At 43.4% G+C, this 19,302-nt stretch overlaps 1 protein-coding gene across 6 annotated transcripts in view; it reads right to left on the bottom strand.

The window, feature by feature from the left end:
* The window catches only part of CCDC149 (coiled-coil domain containing 149), a 110,880-nt gene that overhangs the window by 70,723 nt on the left and 20,855 nt on the right, over nucleotides 1-19,302 (bottom strand). For all 6 annotated transcript variants that reach the window (XM_034958379.4, XM_034958380.4, XM_034958378.4 and 3 more), the window contains one exon: nucleotides 2,282-2,443. In XM_034958379.4, the coding sequence (XP_034814270.1) occupies nucleotides 2,282-2,443 (162 nt within the window). The remainder of the gene's footprint in view (nucleotides 1-2,281; nucleotides 2,444-19,302) is intronic.

A 19,302-nucleotide genomic window follows, 5' to 3' on the forward strand; every position in this document is an offset into this window, starting at 1 on the left:
TGAGAACTTCTAGTCCTATTCGATTTTTTTTTTTTTTTTTTGCCTTAAAAGGATTCTGGCCGGGCGTGGTGGCTCACGCCTGTAATCTCAGCACTTTGGGAGGCCAAGGTGGGCAGGTCACTTGAGGTCAGGAGTTCGAGACCAGCTGGGCCAACATGCTGAAACATGTCTTTACTAAAAAAATACAAAAATTAGCCAGATGTGGCGGCGGGTGCCTGTAATCCCAGCTACTAGGGAGGCTGAGGCAGGAGAATTGCTTGTACCCAGGAGGCAGAGGTTGCAGCGAGCAGAGATTGCACCACTGCACTCCAGCCTGGGCAACAGAGTGAGACTCTGTCTCACAGAAAAAAAAAAAAAAAAAAAAGGATTCGATTCCTCTCCCTTTTGTGCCACATCAGGGAATACAAATATCTCAGGTGAATAAGTGAATGCTCATTAAATGAGCACTATAATATCTGATGCTGTCCACATATAAGTCAACACGATTTTAACCTGAGGAATCTATTCTATTCTATTTCTACTCCAGGGCAGTTTAATAATGCCAGCACAGATAGTTAAATGTCAGTAATAGTGTCCCACTTAAAAAAGAGATTGCCTCAAAAGCAGCAAGAATGAAAACTAGCATTATGCAGTTGGCATTCTCCATTTCAGTATCATTTGCATCTTAAACGTTTTGCCATATAAAAACCTAGAGAAAATAAAAAAGCCCAGGATACGAGAAAGGTTACAAAAATTATGGATATGTCCATACTCTGTATTACCATGCAACTGCTTAAAAGACTGAGTTAAAGGCTCGGCATGGTGGCTCATGCCTGTAATCCCAGCACCTTGGGAGGGCGAGGCGGGCGGATCACGAGGTCAGGAGATTGAGACCATCCTGGCTAACAAGGTGAAACTCCATCTCTACTAAGGTGAAACCCCATCTCTACTAAAAATACAAAAAATTAGCCGAGCATGGTGGCAGGCGCCTGTAGTCCCAGCTACTCGGGAGGCTGAGGCAGGAGAAAGGCATGAACCTGGGAGGCGGAGCTTGCAGTGAGCCAAGATCCCGCCACTGCACTCCAGCCTGGGCCACAGAGCAAGAATCCGTCTCAAAAAAAAAAAAAAAAGACTGAGTTAAATCTGTATGCCTAGAAATCTGGATGATTCAAATCTGGATGAGTTAGATCTGTAGGCCTAGAAAGATGTCCAAAATAAAGTGCTGAGGGAAAACAGCATGTTTTATTATTTTTAAAAATAAAATTGGAATTTATTTTATTTCTCCATGAATTTTTTTTTTTTTTTGAGAAGGGTTCTCTCTATGTTGCTCAGCTTGGTCTCAAACTCCTGGGCTCAAGCAATCCTCTCATCTCAGCCTCTCAAAGTAATTGGGATTACAGGTGTGTCACTGCATTTGGCCTAATATAACTCTCTGCAAGGATGGCAATGCTGTCTGTATACACTGTCCAATACACTAGCCATCAGTCACATGAGCCCATGAAATGTGACATTGAGACTGAGCAATAGAGTCTCTTATTTTACTTAATTCTAATTAATTTAAAACTAAGTAGCCACCTGTAGCTAGTGGCCTCTGTATTACTGTAGACTTATGAATCCTCTTTTTAAAGAACTCTATATAATTAAATTAACAAGTAAACAGTCACACATACAGTAGTCCCCACTTGTCCTCAGTTTCAGGTACCTGAGATCAACCATGGTCCAAACATGTTAAATAGAAAATTTCAACAATAAATAATTTATAAATTTTGAATTGCATGCTGTTCTGAGTCGTGTGATGAAATCTTGCACCATTCCCCTCCATCCCATCTGGGATGTGAATCACCCCTTCATCCAGGGTATCCACGATGCCTATGTGGCCCACTCGCTAGTCACTTAGGAGCTGGTTTGGCTATCAGATTAAAAAAACAACAGTATATGTAGGGTTTCCTACTATCTGTGGTTTCAGGCATCCACTGGGGGTCTTGAAACATGTCTCCCTTGGATAAGCCAGGAGCCTACTGCAAACACACATGAATATGTTCACAGATGCCAGAGCAAGAAGCATATACATACACACATACATACATACACACACACACACACACACACACGGAGAGAGAGAGATTAACTTGTGAGTGGGACTGGGTTGTCGAGGAAATAGAGGTGGTGACTTTTACTTCTAAATTTTACCACTTTGAACTGTTTGCATTTAACCATTTCTAAAGAAACAGCATGTGAAAATCTCTTTATATCTTAATTCAGGGAACAGGAAAGTCGCTGAACAGGGCAGCCTAACACTTACAATCAGCTCTCGGTACTTCTTCTTCAGTGACTGGTGGCGCTCCCGGAGCTGATTGGCCATGAGTTTGTACTGGTCCCTTTCCTGTTGACAGGTGTCCAGCTCCTTGGAGAGGATCAGCAGGGCTTCCTTCTTACTCTCCAGCTTCCTCTTACACACTAGGTACTGCAAAGCAAACAAATCCAGGCAACGGGTCAAAAACATCCATGGGCCTCCATTTAACACACACCGTACTTCACACATCCTATGGGGAATTTTTGCCATTCTCATTTTTAGAGCTCATGTGCCGAGAGAGACATTTTTCAGCAAATGACATGTACTTTAGGCTTCTACAGTGCTAACGTGCAGTGCCCTCGTGACAGAACCTAAACCTTGGACAAATAAGTTAAAAAGCAGAACGTTTTAAAAAGTTGCATAAATGGGTAAACAGGTAGACAGCTGGACTCCAATTTTGTTTAAAAAGGATTTATATATCCAGATAAGATTATGTAAAATTTTATTAAGATACTTATTAAAAATTTTATTAAAATGTTACTAACGATAATCTCTTGGTAGTAAAATTATTTACCCAGGTTTTAAAATTTTTCTTGATGCTTTTGTGTTTTCTAAGTTTCCAGAGTAAACCTATATGGTTTTTTGTCTGTTTGTTTGTTTGTTTGTTTTTTGAGACGGAGTCTTGCTCTGTCATCCAGGCTGGAGTGCAGTGATGTGATCTCGGCTTACTGCAACCTCCACCTCCCGGGTTCAAGTAATTCTTTCACCTTAGCTTCCCAAGTAGCTGGGAATACAGACGCGTACCACCACGCCCGGCTAATTTTTGTATTTTTAGTAGAGATGGTCAGGCTCTGTTGGCCAGGCTGGTCTTGAATTCCTGACCTCAGGTGATCTGCCCACCTTGGCCTTACAAAGTAGTAGGATTACAGGTGTGAGCCACCACGCCTGGCCCATATAGTTTTTATTGTAAAAAAAAAATGCCCAAAAAGTTATTAAAAATAATTGAACCATAAATCACCACAATAGATTGCACCTGCCCACCAAACCCAGCAGCTATTTTCTCACTTGCAAATTCATCCACTAACATGGCCCTGATGCGTTTAACTTTTCCTATGATTCAAATGCAGGCACTCCCCATCCAGAGACCAATCTTAGGAGCTAAGTATTTTAGCCACATTTTGAATTCTCCCAAACAAGTTGAGTACACCTGGTTGGAATTCTTGCCTCAGAGTTATGAGATTTCTTCATCCTTCCTTCTGCTCACTCTCTTGCACCACGAACCACCCTCACCTAAGTCTGACCCACCATACTGGCCAGCGTGGGCCCGAATAGGACTCTTCACTTTTTATTGGATATATTGCACCGTCTAGTATTATTCACATATGTGAAATGTGGCACTAAATACCTTTGGAATTTGCCCTGTAAAAGACAAAATTCAGAGCATTCATGAAAACAATTTATAGTTTCATTATACACTCTGACATGAGTACTTTGTCATTATGGACGCTCACACAAAGCAGAGCGAGAATCAGCACTCCCATTCCACTGGAGTCAATGCTCTTTTATGGACAAAAAGCATTACTCATATATAGTGCTTGCTAGGAACTGACTTTGTTAAGTTCAATTTCAAATAAATGAAAGGGAGAAAAAGAGAGTTTTGTGCATTTGCACAATTTTTTTTTCCTGAAAAAAAAAAAAAGAAAGTAATTGCTTAGTTTCAAAAACAAAGGGGAAAGAAAAGGCATTCTGAGACGGATTTGAGTTCTAAAAAAGGACACTTTCACCTTGGATGAATTTTATTCCTGGCAGTAATGAGGTTGGAATCCTGCCTTAAAATGTCCTGGATTTTGAGACGTTGACATCGTCTTCATGGAGGCAAAATGGTTCTGTTGCCACAGTGATTTCTCAAGAGTAAAATCCCCAATGAGTAAATATCAGAGGAGAGTGGCTCAGAAACCCAAACTGCAGTGTCCTCAGGGGCGTATTGAGATTTCACAGGAAAAATACCATTTACACACAATTTAACACATCTGCCCTTGTTCCTCCAGTTCTTTTCCCGTAATCAGCACCCTTGGTTGTCAGCACTGTGAGTATCGGTGACCCAAAGACAGTCACCTTTATCCCTTCAATTTATCAGATTCAAACCTGAGGCCCCAAAGACACTCATGCCTTCCGACTTAGGGGACAAAAATCCTCATGCATGAAGACATTGTAAGCTGCAGTAGGTAAGCTCCGTGGGAACATCCCGCCTATTGAAGGGTAACAGGTAAGGGCCGCTGCTGACTCTCAAAGTGGAAATTCAAGTTCCTTGACCTTGAACAGCTCTCTGTTAGGGTCCAAGAGAAAAGCCATTTCACTCACAAGGCATGGTCCAAATAGGGCCATGAAAGCTGTGAAGGGCAGTAAAATGCCTCCCTTGCTTCTGGGTCTGAGATACCTGGTAGAAAACAGGCACAGAGGCCTCCGCTGAGACCCACTGGCCTGGGATTTGAAGGGCAGAAGCTCTGTAGGTCCCAATAATTTTACGCCATGTTATTTATTTTTATCAGCCGGACAAACCTTAGGCTGAAGCCTCATTTGTAAAGTAGCTCGAAGCAGAGCTCTGGCTGAAGGTGAGACATCTTCCCTGTAGTTCTGCCATACCCTGGCACAACAGTCTTTGGCATCTATAAGGAACCCTAGAAAACACTGCTCTCTGCCAGGCACGGTGGCTCATGCCTGTAATCCCAGCACTTTGGGAGGCCGAGGTGGGCAGAACACCTGAGGTCTCAGGAGTTCAAGACTAGCCTGGACAAGATGGCAAAACCCCCTCTCTACTAAAAATACAAAATTAGCCAGGCATGGTGGCATGTGCCTGTAGTCCCAGCTACTGAGGAGGCTGAGGCAGGAGAATCACTTGAACCCGGGAGGCAGAGGTTGCAGTGAGCCGAGATCGCACCATTGCACACCAGCTGGGCAAAAAGAGCAAAACTCTGTCTCAAAAAAAAAAAAAAAAAAAAAAAAATTAGCTGGGCATGGTGGCAGGTGCCTGTAATCCCAGCTACTTGGGAGGCTGAGGCAGGATAATTGCTTGAACTCGGGAGGCGGAGGTTGCAGTGAGCCAAGATCATGCCACTGCACTGCAGCCTGGGTGACAGCATAAGACTCCATCTCAAAAAAAAAAGAAAACACTGCTATCACCTGGGATGCTTGTTAAAATGCAGACTCCTGGGTTCCAGCCTAGGCCCACTAAATCAGAATCTCTGGTGCCTGGCTCAGGAATCTGCATTCTTAGCCCATGGTCCAGATGATTCTTATCCAGCCCATACTTTAAAAACTCAGGCTCTGGAAACCTCAAGCTGCACAGTCTCAAAAGTTAGAACCAACTAAAATGGTCTGGAGGGACTGAGAGGCCACAGATAGCCCACGAGTTCAGAAGCAAGGAACAGTCTCAGAGCCATTCCGGTGAGCGTCTGTGCCATCTTTTGTAGCTTTTGGGATTCTAAACAAGTACAAACATGGACTACATTTTACTGCCTCTAGCCAAAAATCTTATACAGCCATGTAGTATATAACAACACTTTAGTCAATGGCAGACTGCATATATGATAGTGGTCCTACCATAGAAAGGTGGTGGTACCTTTTCTATGTTTAGATATGTTTAGATACACAAATATGTATCATTGTGTTACAATTGCCTTGTATTCAGTACAGTAACGGGCTGCATACATTTGTAGCCTAGGAGCAATAGGCTGTACCACATAGGCTAGGCATGCAGTACGCTGTGCCATCTAGGTTTGTGTAAGTACACTCTATGATATTCACACAATGACGAAATCGCCTAGCGGCACACTTCTCAGAAAGCAACCCCGTCATTAAGTGACACATGACTGTATATGTATGTCTCATCAAAACAACAATAGAAAACTCTAGGAAGTGGGGAGAAGGGAGTGTTGGAGAATGAGGTGAAATTTCTTGGCCTCATTCTAAAAAAGTAAAAGTGTATTCCCTGTAATGACAGCTGTTAAAATGTCCCATTTTTTATCCCTGTGATTGGAAATAAACAACAAAAAACTAGAGAGAAAAAGGTCATGAAGATCCTTCTTAGTGGGCAGCTTTGAATAACCAGCAAATATAAGGCTGGGGCATTAGAAGGAACCCAAATTAGAATGGAAAACCAGACAAGCTAAGTCACTGTGCTCAGGCTGTTTAGGCTCCCAGAGGAAGATCAGTAACTATAGATAGCAGATCCAGCAATGGGCTCATCATGAACTGCAGGTACCTTGGGAAAGCCATAAAACAAAAGGACCAAAAGAACACACACTCCCCAGGACTCGTTTCCACACCTGGAAGATGAGGGGGTTCCCAGGGCACTCACCACCTTGAGGAACCCACGATTTCAACACCACTGTCGAATATCACTGGATGTAAAAAGTGCAGGAGAAAGCACGGGGTAAGGGCTCCAGTCCAGAAGGTACGACTCACTTTGAGCACCCAAAACTTGCTTTCTCTGCCTTGTCTAAGACAGAGCTGGCTCGATGATTTCCAAAGACTGTCTGTGGCCAGAGTATTTCCAGAATCTCTGGACAGTCACTTGGTGGGACAGGGTGCTGGGACTGAAGCTGCGTTTGTAGCAGCAATTTATCATAGAGTGAGAAAAGGCCAAACGTCTATTGGGTCAATATTCATGGCTCTTGCTAATATTTCTAGTTCTCCTTTCCTTCCAGGCATGTGGCAGGACGGTCCATCCCCATTGCTTTTGGGTAAAGCGGAAACATGGACCCTGCTTTGCCCGATAAAATGGGATTGGAAGGGATGTGAGTTGCTTCAGAAGGAAGGCACTTGAGAGGGGAGGTGAGAATTGCCGGGCTTTCTCCTTCCCTGCAGCAACAATGGTGGAAGCGCAGGTTGCTATAGGGTTGCCACAGGATAACAGAGCTTGGAGGGGCAAGCACAGCAGACAACTGCCTGGAGAGCCATTTGGGTCCACAGAGAACTTTGTGTGATCCAGAAAAAAATTATTGGTGTGTCAAAGTACTGAGATTTGAGGGTTTGTTACTGAAGCATAACTTAACCCATCCTGACTCATATGGTCTGCATCAAAGAATGGGACTGCCTAGGGGGGAGAAAAGTTATACTTGCCCCTGGGCTGTGTGTCCACTGAGTCACCACACTGAGGACGAGGGTTCATGTGATCACTATTAGTAGTGCTATTGATGACAAAAAGCAAGGTTTTGTAACACACGCTTTACCTGTATAATCTCCTTTAATCCTCAGGACAATGCAATGAAGTTACTGTGCTATCATCCGCATTTTATAAATGAGGAAGTGAGGCTTAAATGAAAGTGTCTGCATAATGTGCCAAGGGATTGCGAAGCCAGAATTGGAACCCAGCTCGTTATAGAGCCAAGCCTGTGGAACCCCAACTCCTGAAAAACTAAACATTCTGTGCCTCACCCCCCAAAATCAGAATATTCATGGAGTTGGTTACCACATCTAGTTGGTATTCCTAGTACAAGGAAACAAAGAAAGAGACATTTTGAATTTGGCTACTTTTCTGGACCTAGAACAAATAGTAATAAAGGTTTTATTGATTCAAACAACTTTTTCTAAAACTGTGGGTCTGCCACTTATTTCCTCAGATGCAAAGCCTGAAGGAAGATGGAAAAAAAAAGTTTAAAAATCCACAAGCCTCACTACTCTCTCCTCTTTATGAGGGAGCCAAGTGGAAACAGTAAGGTTTCCATTCACTTCTAAGAAATGGGACAAACTAAAGGGCCTCAGAAAGGAACTAGAAGGTTCTTTTCTCAAAAGCAGTTTGATCGCAACAGGAGTTTTCTGTAAGCTATAGTTGGCCTCATTATTCAGTCAAATATTTTCTGGGTGCCTTCTATGTGCTGGGCACTGAGCTAAGTATTGGGACCCTCATGGGATAAATGATATCGTTGGATTTTGAAAAGGAAAGGCATGATACCTGGATAACAAAACGTTATTTCCTGCTATCTGGAATCCTGAAGGTTCTGAAAACTGAAAATGTGTTCCTATCTCATCAGTGACCTAAGCTGATGAGAGGGTGTCTATGGCCTTTATCCCATGGAGTGTGAATATTCATGTATTTGCTGAAGAAAAATCAGTGTGTTTGATCCCTGGCTGCTGCCTGAGACTCTGCCGGGGATGACATATAATATACAGTGTGTGTACTGCATTTCATTTCAGATTCCCAAAACTCCTGCATGAGAAACACATATGGGCTCCAAGGACTTTAGATATGGAATTTTTTATTGGAAACTCACCCTTACAAATCTCTACAGTCTCAGTGATGAATGTGTGACTAAAATCAAACCTTTCTCCAACAGTAATTGCCCAAATAGCTAAGCATTCATTAGATTTCTACTTCCTCACATAGGCCAAGAAAAACTAAAAATGCATTAAATGCAGTAAATCTTCAAGCTTCCATATGCTTATGTGCCTGTTCCCCCAGCCTCCTAACTTCCTTATCCTTTAGAGTCAGCACTGAATGCTGGAGCTAGGATAAACCTCATGGATAACCCAAGTGACTTGCCCAGTTGCAAAGAACAAGGCTCCTGACTTCCAGCATATTCCATGACAGTGTTTTCCAAATTGTGGGTCATGATACATTAGTTGCAACCCTTGTTTTCTTTTCTTTTCTTTTTTTTTAAAGGTACAGAACAGAGCAGAAAATATCAGGGTGTATCCCCTGTAGTAAGGGTAATTATTGTTTCCTGAAGCTTTTCTATTTGAAAAGTCTATAGGAATAAACACACACATATGCCTATTTTCACATATTTCTTACGAGCTGCCATTTTAAAAGTCTGAAAACTACTGTTCTCTAATAAGCCACTCTGGACACTTACCCATTCATTCAACAAATACTTGGTGAAAGGAACGAAGAGAGGCACAGGTGGGTGGGGGTGGGGCAGGGAGGAAAGCTTGAGAGATTATGTTTGATGTGAATTTTGAGAGTGAGTAGTTGTAAAAGGCACCTGAATAGAGACCATTATGTCTTGGAAATCATTCACTTGTTCTCTGGGATTGAGTCACAGGTCTGAGGATTTAATCCCTGCTCTGCCCACCGCCTGCTGCCCCCTACATTGAGGTTATCGTGAGCCTGAAAGGAAATGTGCTATGTTAAAGGCTTTATAAACTTAAAAAAGATTGAACACATGATTTTTAGAGCATTTAAAGCATCCAGAACACTTTTGCAGACACGTTCCCATTTGACAGTCAACACTCTGACAGGTGGGACAAGAACTGCTTTCCCCATTTTATGGGCAAAATAGCTGAGATTCAGAGAGGTTAGTGTCTTTCCTAGAGACACGTAACTAACAACTGTCAGCTCAAACCAGAACTTTCCATTACACATTCCAGGTTCTTTTTACTATTCTACATTGGCACCAAATTAGTTATAAGTGGTTCAACACATTACCTGTATTGAGCAAAACCGTATTTTCAACAAGACACTCCTAGGGGTAACCGCATAGCTCAGAGAATACATTGTAACTCATTTCCTGGTCCTGTTTGGGAGACAGGCAGCTCTCCTGGGGCCCTAAGTCGAATTCCACAGGGAATGCTGAGGTCTAAGAGGCCACCTATAGATTAACAGTGTCAACAACAAACGGCATGTACAACGGTGGTCCCGTAAGATTATGTGGCCATATTTTCACTGCACCTTTTCTATATTTAGATATGTTTAAATACACAAACATTTACCACTGTGTTACAATTGCCTAGAGTATTCAGTACAGGCACATGCTGTACAGGTTTGTAGCCCAGAAGTAACAAGCCATACCATGTAGCCTCGGGGTGTAGCGGACTATACCATGTAGGTTTGTGTCAGTACACTCTAGGACAGTTGCACAACGATGAAATTACATAACAAAGCATTTCTCAGGACATATCCCTGTCATTAAGCAATGCATGGGTATAGATAATAGATGGTAATAAGTAGCTGATTATCATTCACTAATAGTGGCTAACTACAGTACACTAAACACTATAAAAGAGACACTAAACTCCCAGAAAAGAAAGAAAAGCAGTTTAGACTAATGGTTGGGAACATGGCAGGAGGAGCTGAAAACGCCTGAATTCAAATCTTGGCTTTGTCACTCACTAGCGACATGATCAATTACCTAGCCTCTCTGTGCCTCAGTTTCTCCATTTTTAAATGAAGATATTTACAGCATCTTCAGAGGGTTGGTATGAGAATTAAGAGTTAGTATATGTAAAACATTTAAAACAGTGTGCTGTATGCATGTTAATGATCATTACTACTATTGTTATCATTGGAGGAGAGAGTGACACAGCTTAGCAAAGAAGGTGCTCAAGGAGTTGGAGGACAATGTGGTATTTGAAATCGATCGGGAGGGAGAGGTAGAGGGATACATCTTGGTTGGGGATAGATGGAGTTGTGACAAGTGGCAGTGACAGGGAAAATGTTACTCCTGGCTGGGAAACAGCCATAGCAAAGCACAAAGGTGAGAGGCCAGAAGATGTGTGTTCAGAACAGTGAGCGACGCCCTGGGCTGGCTGTGCTGGAGGGTGGGAGTACAAGCTATGCCCAGATAAAGCCAGAAAGACAGACGGGTGGCCAGGTCAGAAAGGGCCCGGATGTGGTGCTGAGGAGTTCAGATTGTATTCTTCCAGCAGTCAGGAGCCCCGAGGGGCTTTGAATGGGGGAGTGTCATTAAGAATCATCTTAGAAAGAAACTTTCATCCTGACATCCTGTGGTGTAAATTATATTGGACAGTACAGTGTGGGTGGAATTTGCTGCCAAGCTTGAGAAGAGAAGAGAAAGTGATTGTGGTTCAGGATCCACTCTGCAGACACATCTTTGGATCCTGCAGTTTGATCTGAGCTGTCAGGCCTACAGAGAACACACTGGCTTTGCTGTTTCTTAACGCAGTCTGTGATCACGGTGTCTAATGCAGTATTGTTAGACAGGGTGCTACCCAGGCAACCAGACTCATGCGTGGTTTCAGCCTCTGCCGTGACGGCTGGTGCCGGAATCACATCAGTGGGCGAGTGGGTCACATGGCTGCCCAAACACACTCCAAAGGGCCAAGTTGAGCAAGGAAAAACAGGGAAATATCCCACTTTCTGGTCACTAGGAGGGGCCAAGAGACAAACACTTTATCCTCCTAATGCCTCCACTTTTGCTCTTCAGTCAAGACAAAATTCTGCTGGTCAAGTTCATGTGTAGAGTAGGGACCACTGACATTCTCTCTCCTTCCCAGCTCAGGAAGGTTTCAGTTTGTTTTCAGAAGAGGGGACAGAGAAATGAAATTAGTATTTTTTTGAATATCTACTATGTGCCATGCATTCTTAGGAGTAATAAGAAGACCTTCATTTGATTATAACAGTAACAGTAGCAGCCACTATCTAGTGAGCATCACTATTTTCCAAACTGCTAAATGTTCTACTTGAAACATCATATTTAATCTATATGGCCACTATGAAATAGGTTGTAAGATTAGTCCCATTTTACAGAGAAGGACACAGAACCTCAAAGAGGTAAATTTATCCTTCATCACAAAGGCAGTAAGTGGCAGAGCCAGACTGTTACGTGGGTATATCAATTAGGATTCTTTGGTGTAAGCAATAGTAACTGACATTCTAACAAAGGAATATATTGGAAGGATACTGGCCCTTATAGACTTGGCAAGAGAATGCAGAGCTAGACTTAGACACAGGTGGGCAGCAAGGCAAATCTGGGCAATGGAGATAGGAACCAGGAACCACCAACCACCAGGTCTTGTTGCAGGAAAGGTTGTCAGAGGCTGACAAATGGGATGAACCGGACTCTGACATTTCAGTCTGGACTCTGTTACATTTCAGTCTCTTTGCCTCTCTGTTCAAGGAGTCTCCAACAGCCTAAAGCAGATCATGAGGAGTCTTTGCCTGGGCATCTGTCCACAGTTGTTAATGTACACAGACTGTATCCAGTGGTAATACCCTCCACTTGGAAGTGCTATTGAGAAAAAGAAATGAATGCTGGGAAGTGAGAAAACAACAAATGTGCATTGCACCAACCTGGGGAGGATCCATGCTACTGAGTTTATTTCTCAACCTTGCTAAAGCTCCCCTTCTTGTGTTTTTTGAATAAAGATTGAAAAAGAAATGGTGATCATTCAATAATAATCCTTTTACTTTAACCTCTAAGTCTCTATTAATCATACACAGAAACACAGGAGTGCATAGGAGCTGCAGGAACACTCAGGGCGAGGCTCACGTGGCTGCCCTTGGTACACACCTACCAGCTGAAGAAAGGAAGACAGCTGGTATATACTAACACCAAATACACTAGGTAATCAGTGACATGCGAATGGAATAAGCTCAGTAAAATATGCCCAGTTTTGGGTGTGAATACTAGATATCATATTTTTATTATTCTCTCAAAAATATATTTCTCTGGAATTGCATTTCAATTACATTTTTAAAGCAGAGCTTACAACTCATTTGTCGATGTTAATTCATGCCCACACACAAACATCATGAGGGTAGTTTGTGCTCATGATGTGCTCATCATCCTAAGAGCCCAAACCATTGGCCATTGAGGGGCTTTTATCTGCCCTAAAGCAAATCATAACTGCTACAACAAAGATCAAAAGATCATAATAATTACATGGCTATCTGACATACTACATTACTATTTGGGTGGCTTTATAGCCAGATAACTGCTGCTGAGAGATGAAGGTAGCTGGGGTGTAGTGGGGGTGGGGTGGGGGGCGGGGATGGGGTGGAGTCACTTCTTGCCAAACAAAGACTCCTGGTCCTTCGCGATTTTTACTAATGGGATCAGGCTAGCTCTCATTAGCCACCGCAAGGGCATGCCTGCTAATCCAGACAAACTTCTCAGCAGATGACAAACAGACATGGCCAAAGAGTTCATGTTCAGGAATGATTTAGAAACTTCTCAACTGCAGACTCATTCTTTCTGTAGAGGTACCTCCTCCCCTGATCACCCTCTACTCACTCATAACTGCCCTTGCCTTCCCCTCTTCTCCATCCCCCATCCAGCAATACCCCACTTCCCACCCAACAAATGGCTCCAGGTGAACAGCATTCAACAATCAACCTCCCTTCCCCGCCTCCAACAAGCCACCCCTCCATGCCTGGAACCTCTGTTTTGCTCTGCCCTGTGATCTCTGGCAGGGACCATCACAGCAGCCTTCTGGTTTCCCTACTTGTCTAGTCCAGGTACCAGTCCCTTTGGAGAATGTAAATTAGGGCTTGCCACTCTTCTTTAAAAAAAAAAAAAAATCTCTGATGTTAAGGAGATTTGCAAACAGGAGCCTTTCAGCATCTGGCTGCAACCCACCTCTCCAGCTTCATCATCAGCTCTTCTATTCCTGCCCTCCATGTTCCTGTTCAGCCCACCTACTGCTGCCCCCACACTCAAGCTTCTTCACCTCTCTCTTTTTCTACACTGTCCTGCACCCTGCTCCTGAGTCCCTGTCTGGGAAGCTTCTGCCACTCCCCCAGGCAGAGTGAGAGCCACGTGGCACTGTGGGTACACTTAGAGTAGCACTCACACACCCTGTATCGCAGCACCTGCCCACCTGCCCACTTGTCTGACTAAGGCCTCTTCGCAGCCAGGGCCCATCTTATTCATCTTTGCATCTCCAGAGCCAGGCACAGCTCCTGGCCCACAGTGTGTGCTGAATACATATTTAAGAAATAAGTTTCAGTTCCCACCAAGCTGAATATATACATAGATATATAGATAGATAGATTTACATATTTTAGTCAGATAGCCATCAATTTATTATTATGCCTAAATGTCTAAATCTCATTTAGCATCATGCTTTGCAGAAAAAAAAAATCCAGTTACACAAACTCAGTGTGTAAGGAGAGGATGCAGGACAGTTCCTATAGAATCATCAAAACGACATTTGTATGTTGACCTCATTTTTATTGCTTAAAAGGACCACTTCCCTGCCATCACAGGGGTATACACTCCATTCAGCACCTTCATTCTTAAAAGTCCTGCAGATTCACCAACCCTAGATAGACATTCAGAACCTCCACTTGGAGATACACGTATATTTAACCTCTCCAGACATGGGTTTGGTTATCTATGGAGTACAATGCCTGTGGGGCTGGCCACATGCTGATATTCATCTTGCTGAAGTCCTCCAGCCTGCGGCAATCCCTAAGCCCTGCAACGTTAACACCCTCGCATCTTGGGTGTGAGCCTTTCCTGCCCACGCCTATAGTCCATCCTCCAATTGCAAGACTCCCTGGGCATTTCCACAGCCTTTTCTAAATCTGTATTCACCTCTGTAATTTTTAGATAACATTTCAGCAATTTCAAGTTGGTAGCTTAATGATTCTAATGCCATTCTCTAAGATGACTTTTTTTTTTTTTTTATGATCTATCTTTCTCAGACTCACCATGCCGTTTTCCCCCTCTCCGGTATTACTTTTGACAGGCAAACTTTGATTATTTGAATGCCCCAGGGGATGTGCTGAAATTTAAGTGAGATTTCAGGTAATGGGAAGAGTTTATAATGTGAACTACAGTAGCTGGGGGGTATGTGAAATTCACTGACAGCCTTGGCTAACCGAAGTTTTGAATAACGAAGGTTTGCCTGAATATCTATTTCAATCCTTTCACTTCTCTTATTTCTCCTTTCCTCCCTCTCACCATCTCAGTCTCTACATTCTCCACTGACTATGCCCCTGTCCTTTGCAAGCCTATAAAGATGAGGAGGAAACACATGGAAAAAAGATTGGCTTTCTTTCTCATTGGCCATAAACGGGCTAGGAAACCACCTCTCACTTGCTGAAGATAGCATCTATTTCTAAAAATCATGGCTTACCTAGAGTGAATTTGCTCTGTCCCCAGTGCTAGGCTGATCCAACCTTGTCTCAGGCCGAGATGCTGCCGGTGTGCCTTGCAGTTCTGGTTTGTTTCAGAGATTGTGTATATGTTCAGGATGAAGCACTAAAATTACGCATGCATCTGAAACCCTCTCTTTGCCATCCAGGTTGCCAGGGGCCTGAGGTCTGCTGGATACAGGTGACAGGCAGCTTGCATCACCAACCCTCACATATTGCAATTACACATTATGACATATAACTGTCACATATGGAATGTAACGATAGATTCACTGGTTACTTCATTATAGAATAATAATTCAATTCAGTTGCAGAGGGCTTTCCTTGTGGGCTGTGTAGCAGTAAGAAGTCAGCAAAGCATGTACAATATTTTGGTCAGACTGACTTTAAAAGCTGTAAAACTGCTGTGGTTCATTTTATCTGTCTCAATAGAAATCCTAAAAAAAACCCTAACACCCCTATTACTAATGAGGCCCACTGCACCTTTGCGTATTATCAGCTCTTAACTTCTTAGACCTGTTCCCGAACCCTGGGAGGCAAAGGGGACCTGTAATCGTGCTTCCACTTTATAGATGAGGTATTGAGAGGGTTATGGGGTGGCATTTGCAGAACTAGAATTGATTCCTTGACTGTTCTTTAACAAAAGGGAAACTCAGGAGATACAGACAGGAAAGCATCATTAATAGAAGCAATGCGGCACCTGGGCTTTAGAGTGACATGATGTGGGGTTTGCCACCAAGTCCTACCACAGGGACCACAAGAAGCCACTCCCCCACTCTGTGCTTCAGTTTTCTTTTCTATAATGATATGAACAGCCAGCAGCATTTTGAAGCCTACTCAGCCCTAACAGATGATTCAGCATTTCACATACATTAATCACTAATCCTCATCACAACTCCAAAATGTAAACATCATTACCCCCCTTTACAGGCGAAGAAACTAAGGCTCTAAGAGTTTTTTGGAAAAAAAAATTATGACGCTTGTAAGAGGCAAAGGTGGGATTTGAACCCAAGCCTGTCCCATGCCCTTTCTGCCACAGCACCCCATTCACCCAAAGGAGAGCTGGAAGGATTCTATAGAATTACTTATGTGAGAAAAAGCACTCAATAAACTCTAAAGACACCAATCTTATTATCACAGTAATCAAAAGAACTGAGTCTGTCCCATTTGAAGGCAGAAAACAATCTCCATTCCTAAATGTGTTGGCAGATCTTGCCTTCTGAAGAATATGATTCCCCTGCTGGGATGAACAGTCCCATAAGAGGGCCAGTGTGTTCAAGATGAAGCTTCAACTCAAGATGGAGCATGTCTGAGAACAGTCCCTGGCTCCCAGCTCTCTGATACTTGAGTCAGGTGCACATACTCTAAAGCAAGGAGGTGTTCCATCCCAGTCTGCCCCAAAAGGCAGTCATCTGCAGACTTGAGATCTTGAAATCAGCCGTGCAAATCCATTACTACTTTAATTATCCAAGTAAATAGAGCTCTTACCACCATCTGCTGAGATTTCAACCAATCATGATCAACACAGTCTTTCTCTCTGGATGAGAACCTCAGAGTCATCGCTAAAGGGCCACTTGGGCCCTGAATTTCCGCCTGCAGCATGCAGGCCTCCCCAGCCGAGCCCTGTGGCTGGGAGCTGTTTTCTCCCTCTCACCGCGCCTTGCTCATATTTTCCTGAGCACTGTTAATTTGCTCCTGCACTTCATCTTTGTCGATTTTATTTTCTTTCCATAAACTCCAGACACTACTGATTAGTGAGAAACTATCCTCAACAAGAACTGTCAGTTTAGAACTCAGCCCCCCTAGCAAAAAGTCAGGCGGAGATTTATTCTGGGACATTGGTGGGTGTATAATCCTCGTGATTCAAATCACTGACGTTTTCAGAGGACAAACTAAATTGTAAACACTGCTCAAGGTGGGGACTCCATCCAGGTCTGTTTCTCTGGCTGATAACTGTGATGGGCTGATTATGCTAGCAAAAGGCTCCCATGGGTGACCCAAATTAATTATGGCTTTCTGGGAAAATGGCAAAATCTTCACTGGCTGCAGATCACCAGTGGACTGCAAGCCAATGATGGGCATGATTTGACTTGCTCTCCTTAACAGAACATTTGACCACCACCATCATCACCTCTGTCATCACTATTGATCAGGAGAACATTTAAATGACGATAAAATGGGTTGTTCGGTTTACTCTTTTGCGTGTGCATCTACAAGATCTAATACTAAATTAAAAATTCCTTTGGAGAAGTGCACGTAGACATCACTAATTCAGGTAAGCTCAAGGTTTGGGCATCTCGCTTTCAACAAAGAAAATTTGCCAGGCACAGTGGCTCATGCCTGTAATCCCAGCACTTTAGGAGGCCAAGGCAGGAGGATGGCTTGAGCCCAGGAGTTTGAGACAGGCTTTGGCAGCATAGTGAAACTCCTTCTCTACAATTTTTTTTAAAATTAGCTGGGTGTGGTGGCGTACATCTGTAGTCCCAGCTACTTGGGAGGCTGAGGTGGGAGGATCCCTTGAGCCCAGGAAGTTGAGGCTGCAATGAGCCATGATCATGCCACTGCATTCCAGCCTGGGGGAGAGAGTGAGACCCTGTCTCAAAAAAGAAAAAAAGGTCAAAAGAAAATTCAGTAGTCATCAGGATCATCATAAATAGTAGCGTCAAAATGGATTGTTAAATATATGTCCAGGCTGACCATTCCAAAAGGAGATGAAATAAGCTTCAACTCAAGATGGAGCATGTCTGAGAACAGTCCCTGGCTCCCAGCTCTCTGATACTTGAGTCAGGTGCACATACTCTAAAGCAAGGAGGTGTTCCATCCCAGTCTGCCCCAAAAGGCAGTCATCTGCAGACTTGAGATCTTGAAATCAGCCGTGCAAATCCATTACTACTTTAATTATCCAAGTAAATAGAGCTCTTACCACCATCTGCTGAGATTTCAACCAATCATGATCAACACAGTCTTTCTCTCTGGATGAGAACCTCAGAGTCATCGCTAAAGGGCCACTTGGGCCCTGAATTTCCGCCTGCAGCATGCAGGCCTCCCCAGCCGAGCCCTGTGGCTGGGAGCTGTTTTCTCCCTCTCACCGCGCCTTGCTCATATTTTCCTGAGCACTGTTAATTTGCTCCTGCACTTCATCTTTGTCGATTTTATTTTCTTTCCATAAACTCCAGACACTACTGATTAGTGAGAAACTATCCTCAACAAGAACTGTCAGTTTAGAACTCAGCCCCCCTAGCAAAAAGTCAGGCGGAGATTTATTCTGGGACATTGGTGGGTGTATAATCCTCGTGATTCAAATCACTGACGTTTTCAGAGGACAAACTAAATTGTAAACACTGCTCAAGGTGGGGACTCCATCCAGGTCTGTTTCTCTGGCTGATAACTGTGATGGGCTGATTATGCTAGCAAAAGGCTCCCATGGGTGACCCAAATTAATTATGGCTTTCTGGGAAAATGGCAAAATCTTCACTGGCTGCAGATCACCAGTGGACTGCAAGCCAATGATGGGCATGATTTGACTTGCTCTCCTTAACAGAACATTTGACCACCACCATCATCACCTCTGTCATCACTATTGATCAGGAGAACATTTAAATGACGATAAAATGGGTTGTTCGGTTTACTCTTTTGCGTGTGCATCTACAAGATCTAATACTAAATTAAAAATTCCTTTGGAGAAGTGCACGTAGACATCACTAATTCAGGTAAGCTCAAGGTTTGGGCATCTCGCTTTCAACAAAGAAAATTTGCCAGGCACAGTGGCTCATGCCTGTAATCCCAGCACTTTAGGAGGCCAAGGCAGGAGGATGGCTTGAGCCCAGGAGTTTGAGACAGGCTTTGGCAGCATAGTGAAACTCCTTCTCTACAATTTTTTTTAAAATTAGCTGGGTGTGGTGGCGTACATCTGTAGTCCCAGCTACTTGGGAGGCTGAGGTGGGAGGATCCCTTGAGCCCAGGAAGTTGAGGCTGCAATGAGCCATGATCATGCCACTGCATTCCAGCCTGGGGGAGAGAGTGAGACCCTGTCTCAAAAAAGAAAAAAAGGTCAAAAGAAAATTCAGTAGTCATCAGGATCATCATAAATAGTAGCGTCAAAATGGATTGTTAAATATATGTCCAGGCTGACCATTCCAAAAGGAGATGAAATTCAGAGGCAGAGAGACTTAAAAAGATAGAAGGCAGT

Source organism: Pan paniscus, chromosome 3, assembly GCF_029289425.2.
Source record: "Pan paniscus chromosome 3, NHGRI_mPanPan1-v2.0_pri, whole genome shotgun sequence".
In the NCBI taxonomy this organism is placed as follows: domain Eukaryota; kingdom Metazoa; phylum Chordata; class Mammalia; order Primates; family Hominidae; genus Pan; species Pan paniscus.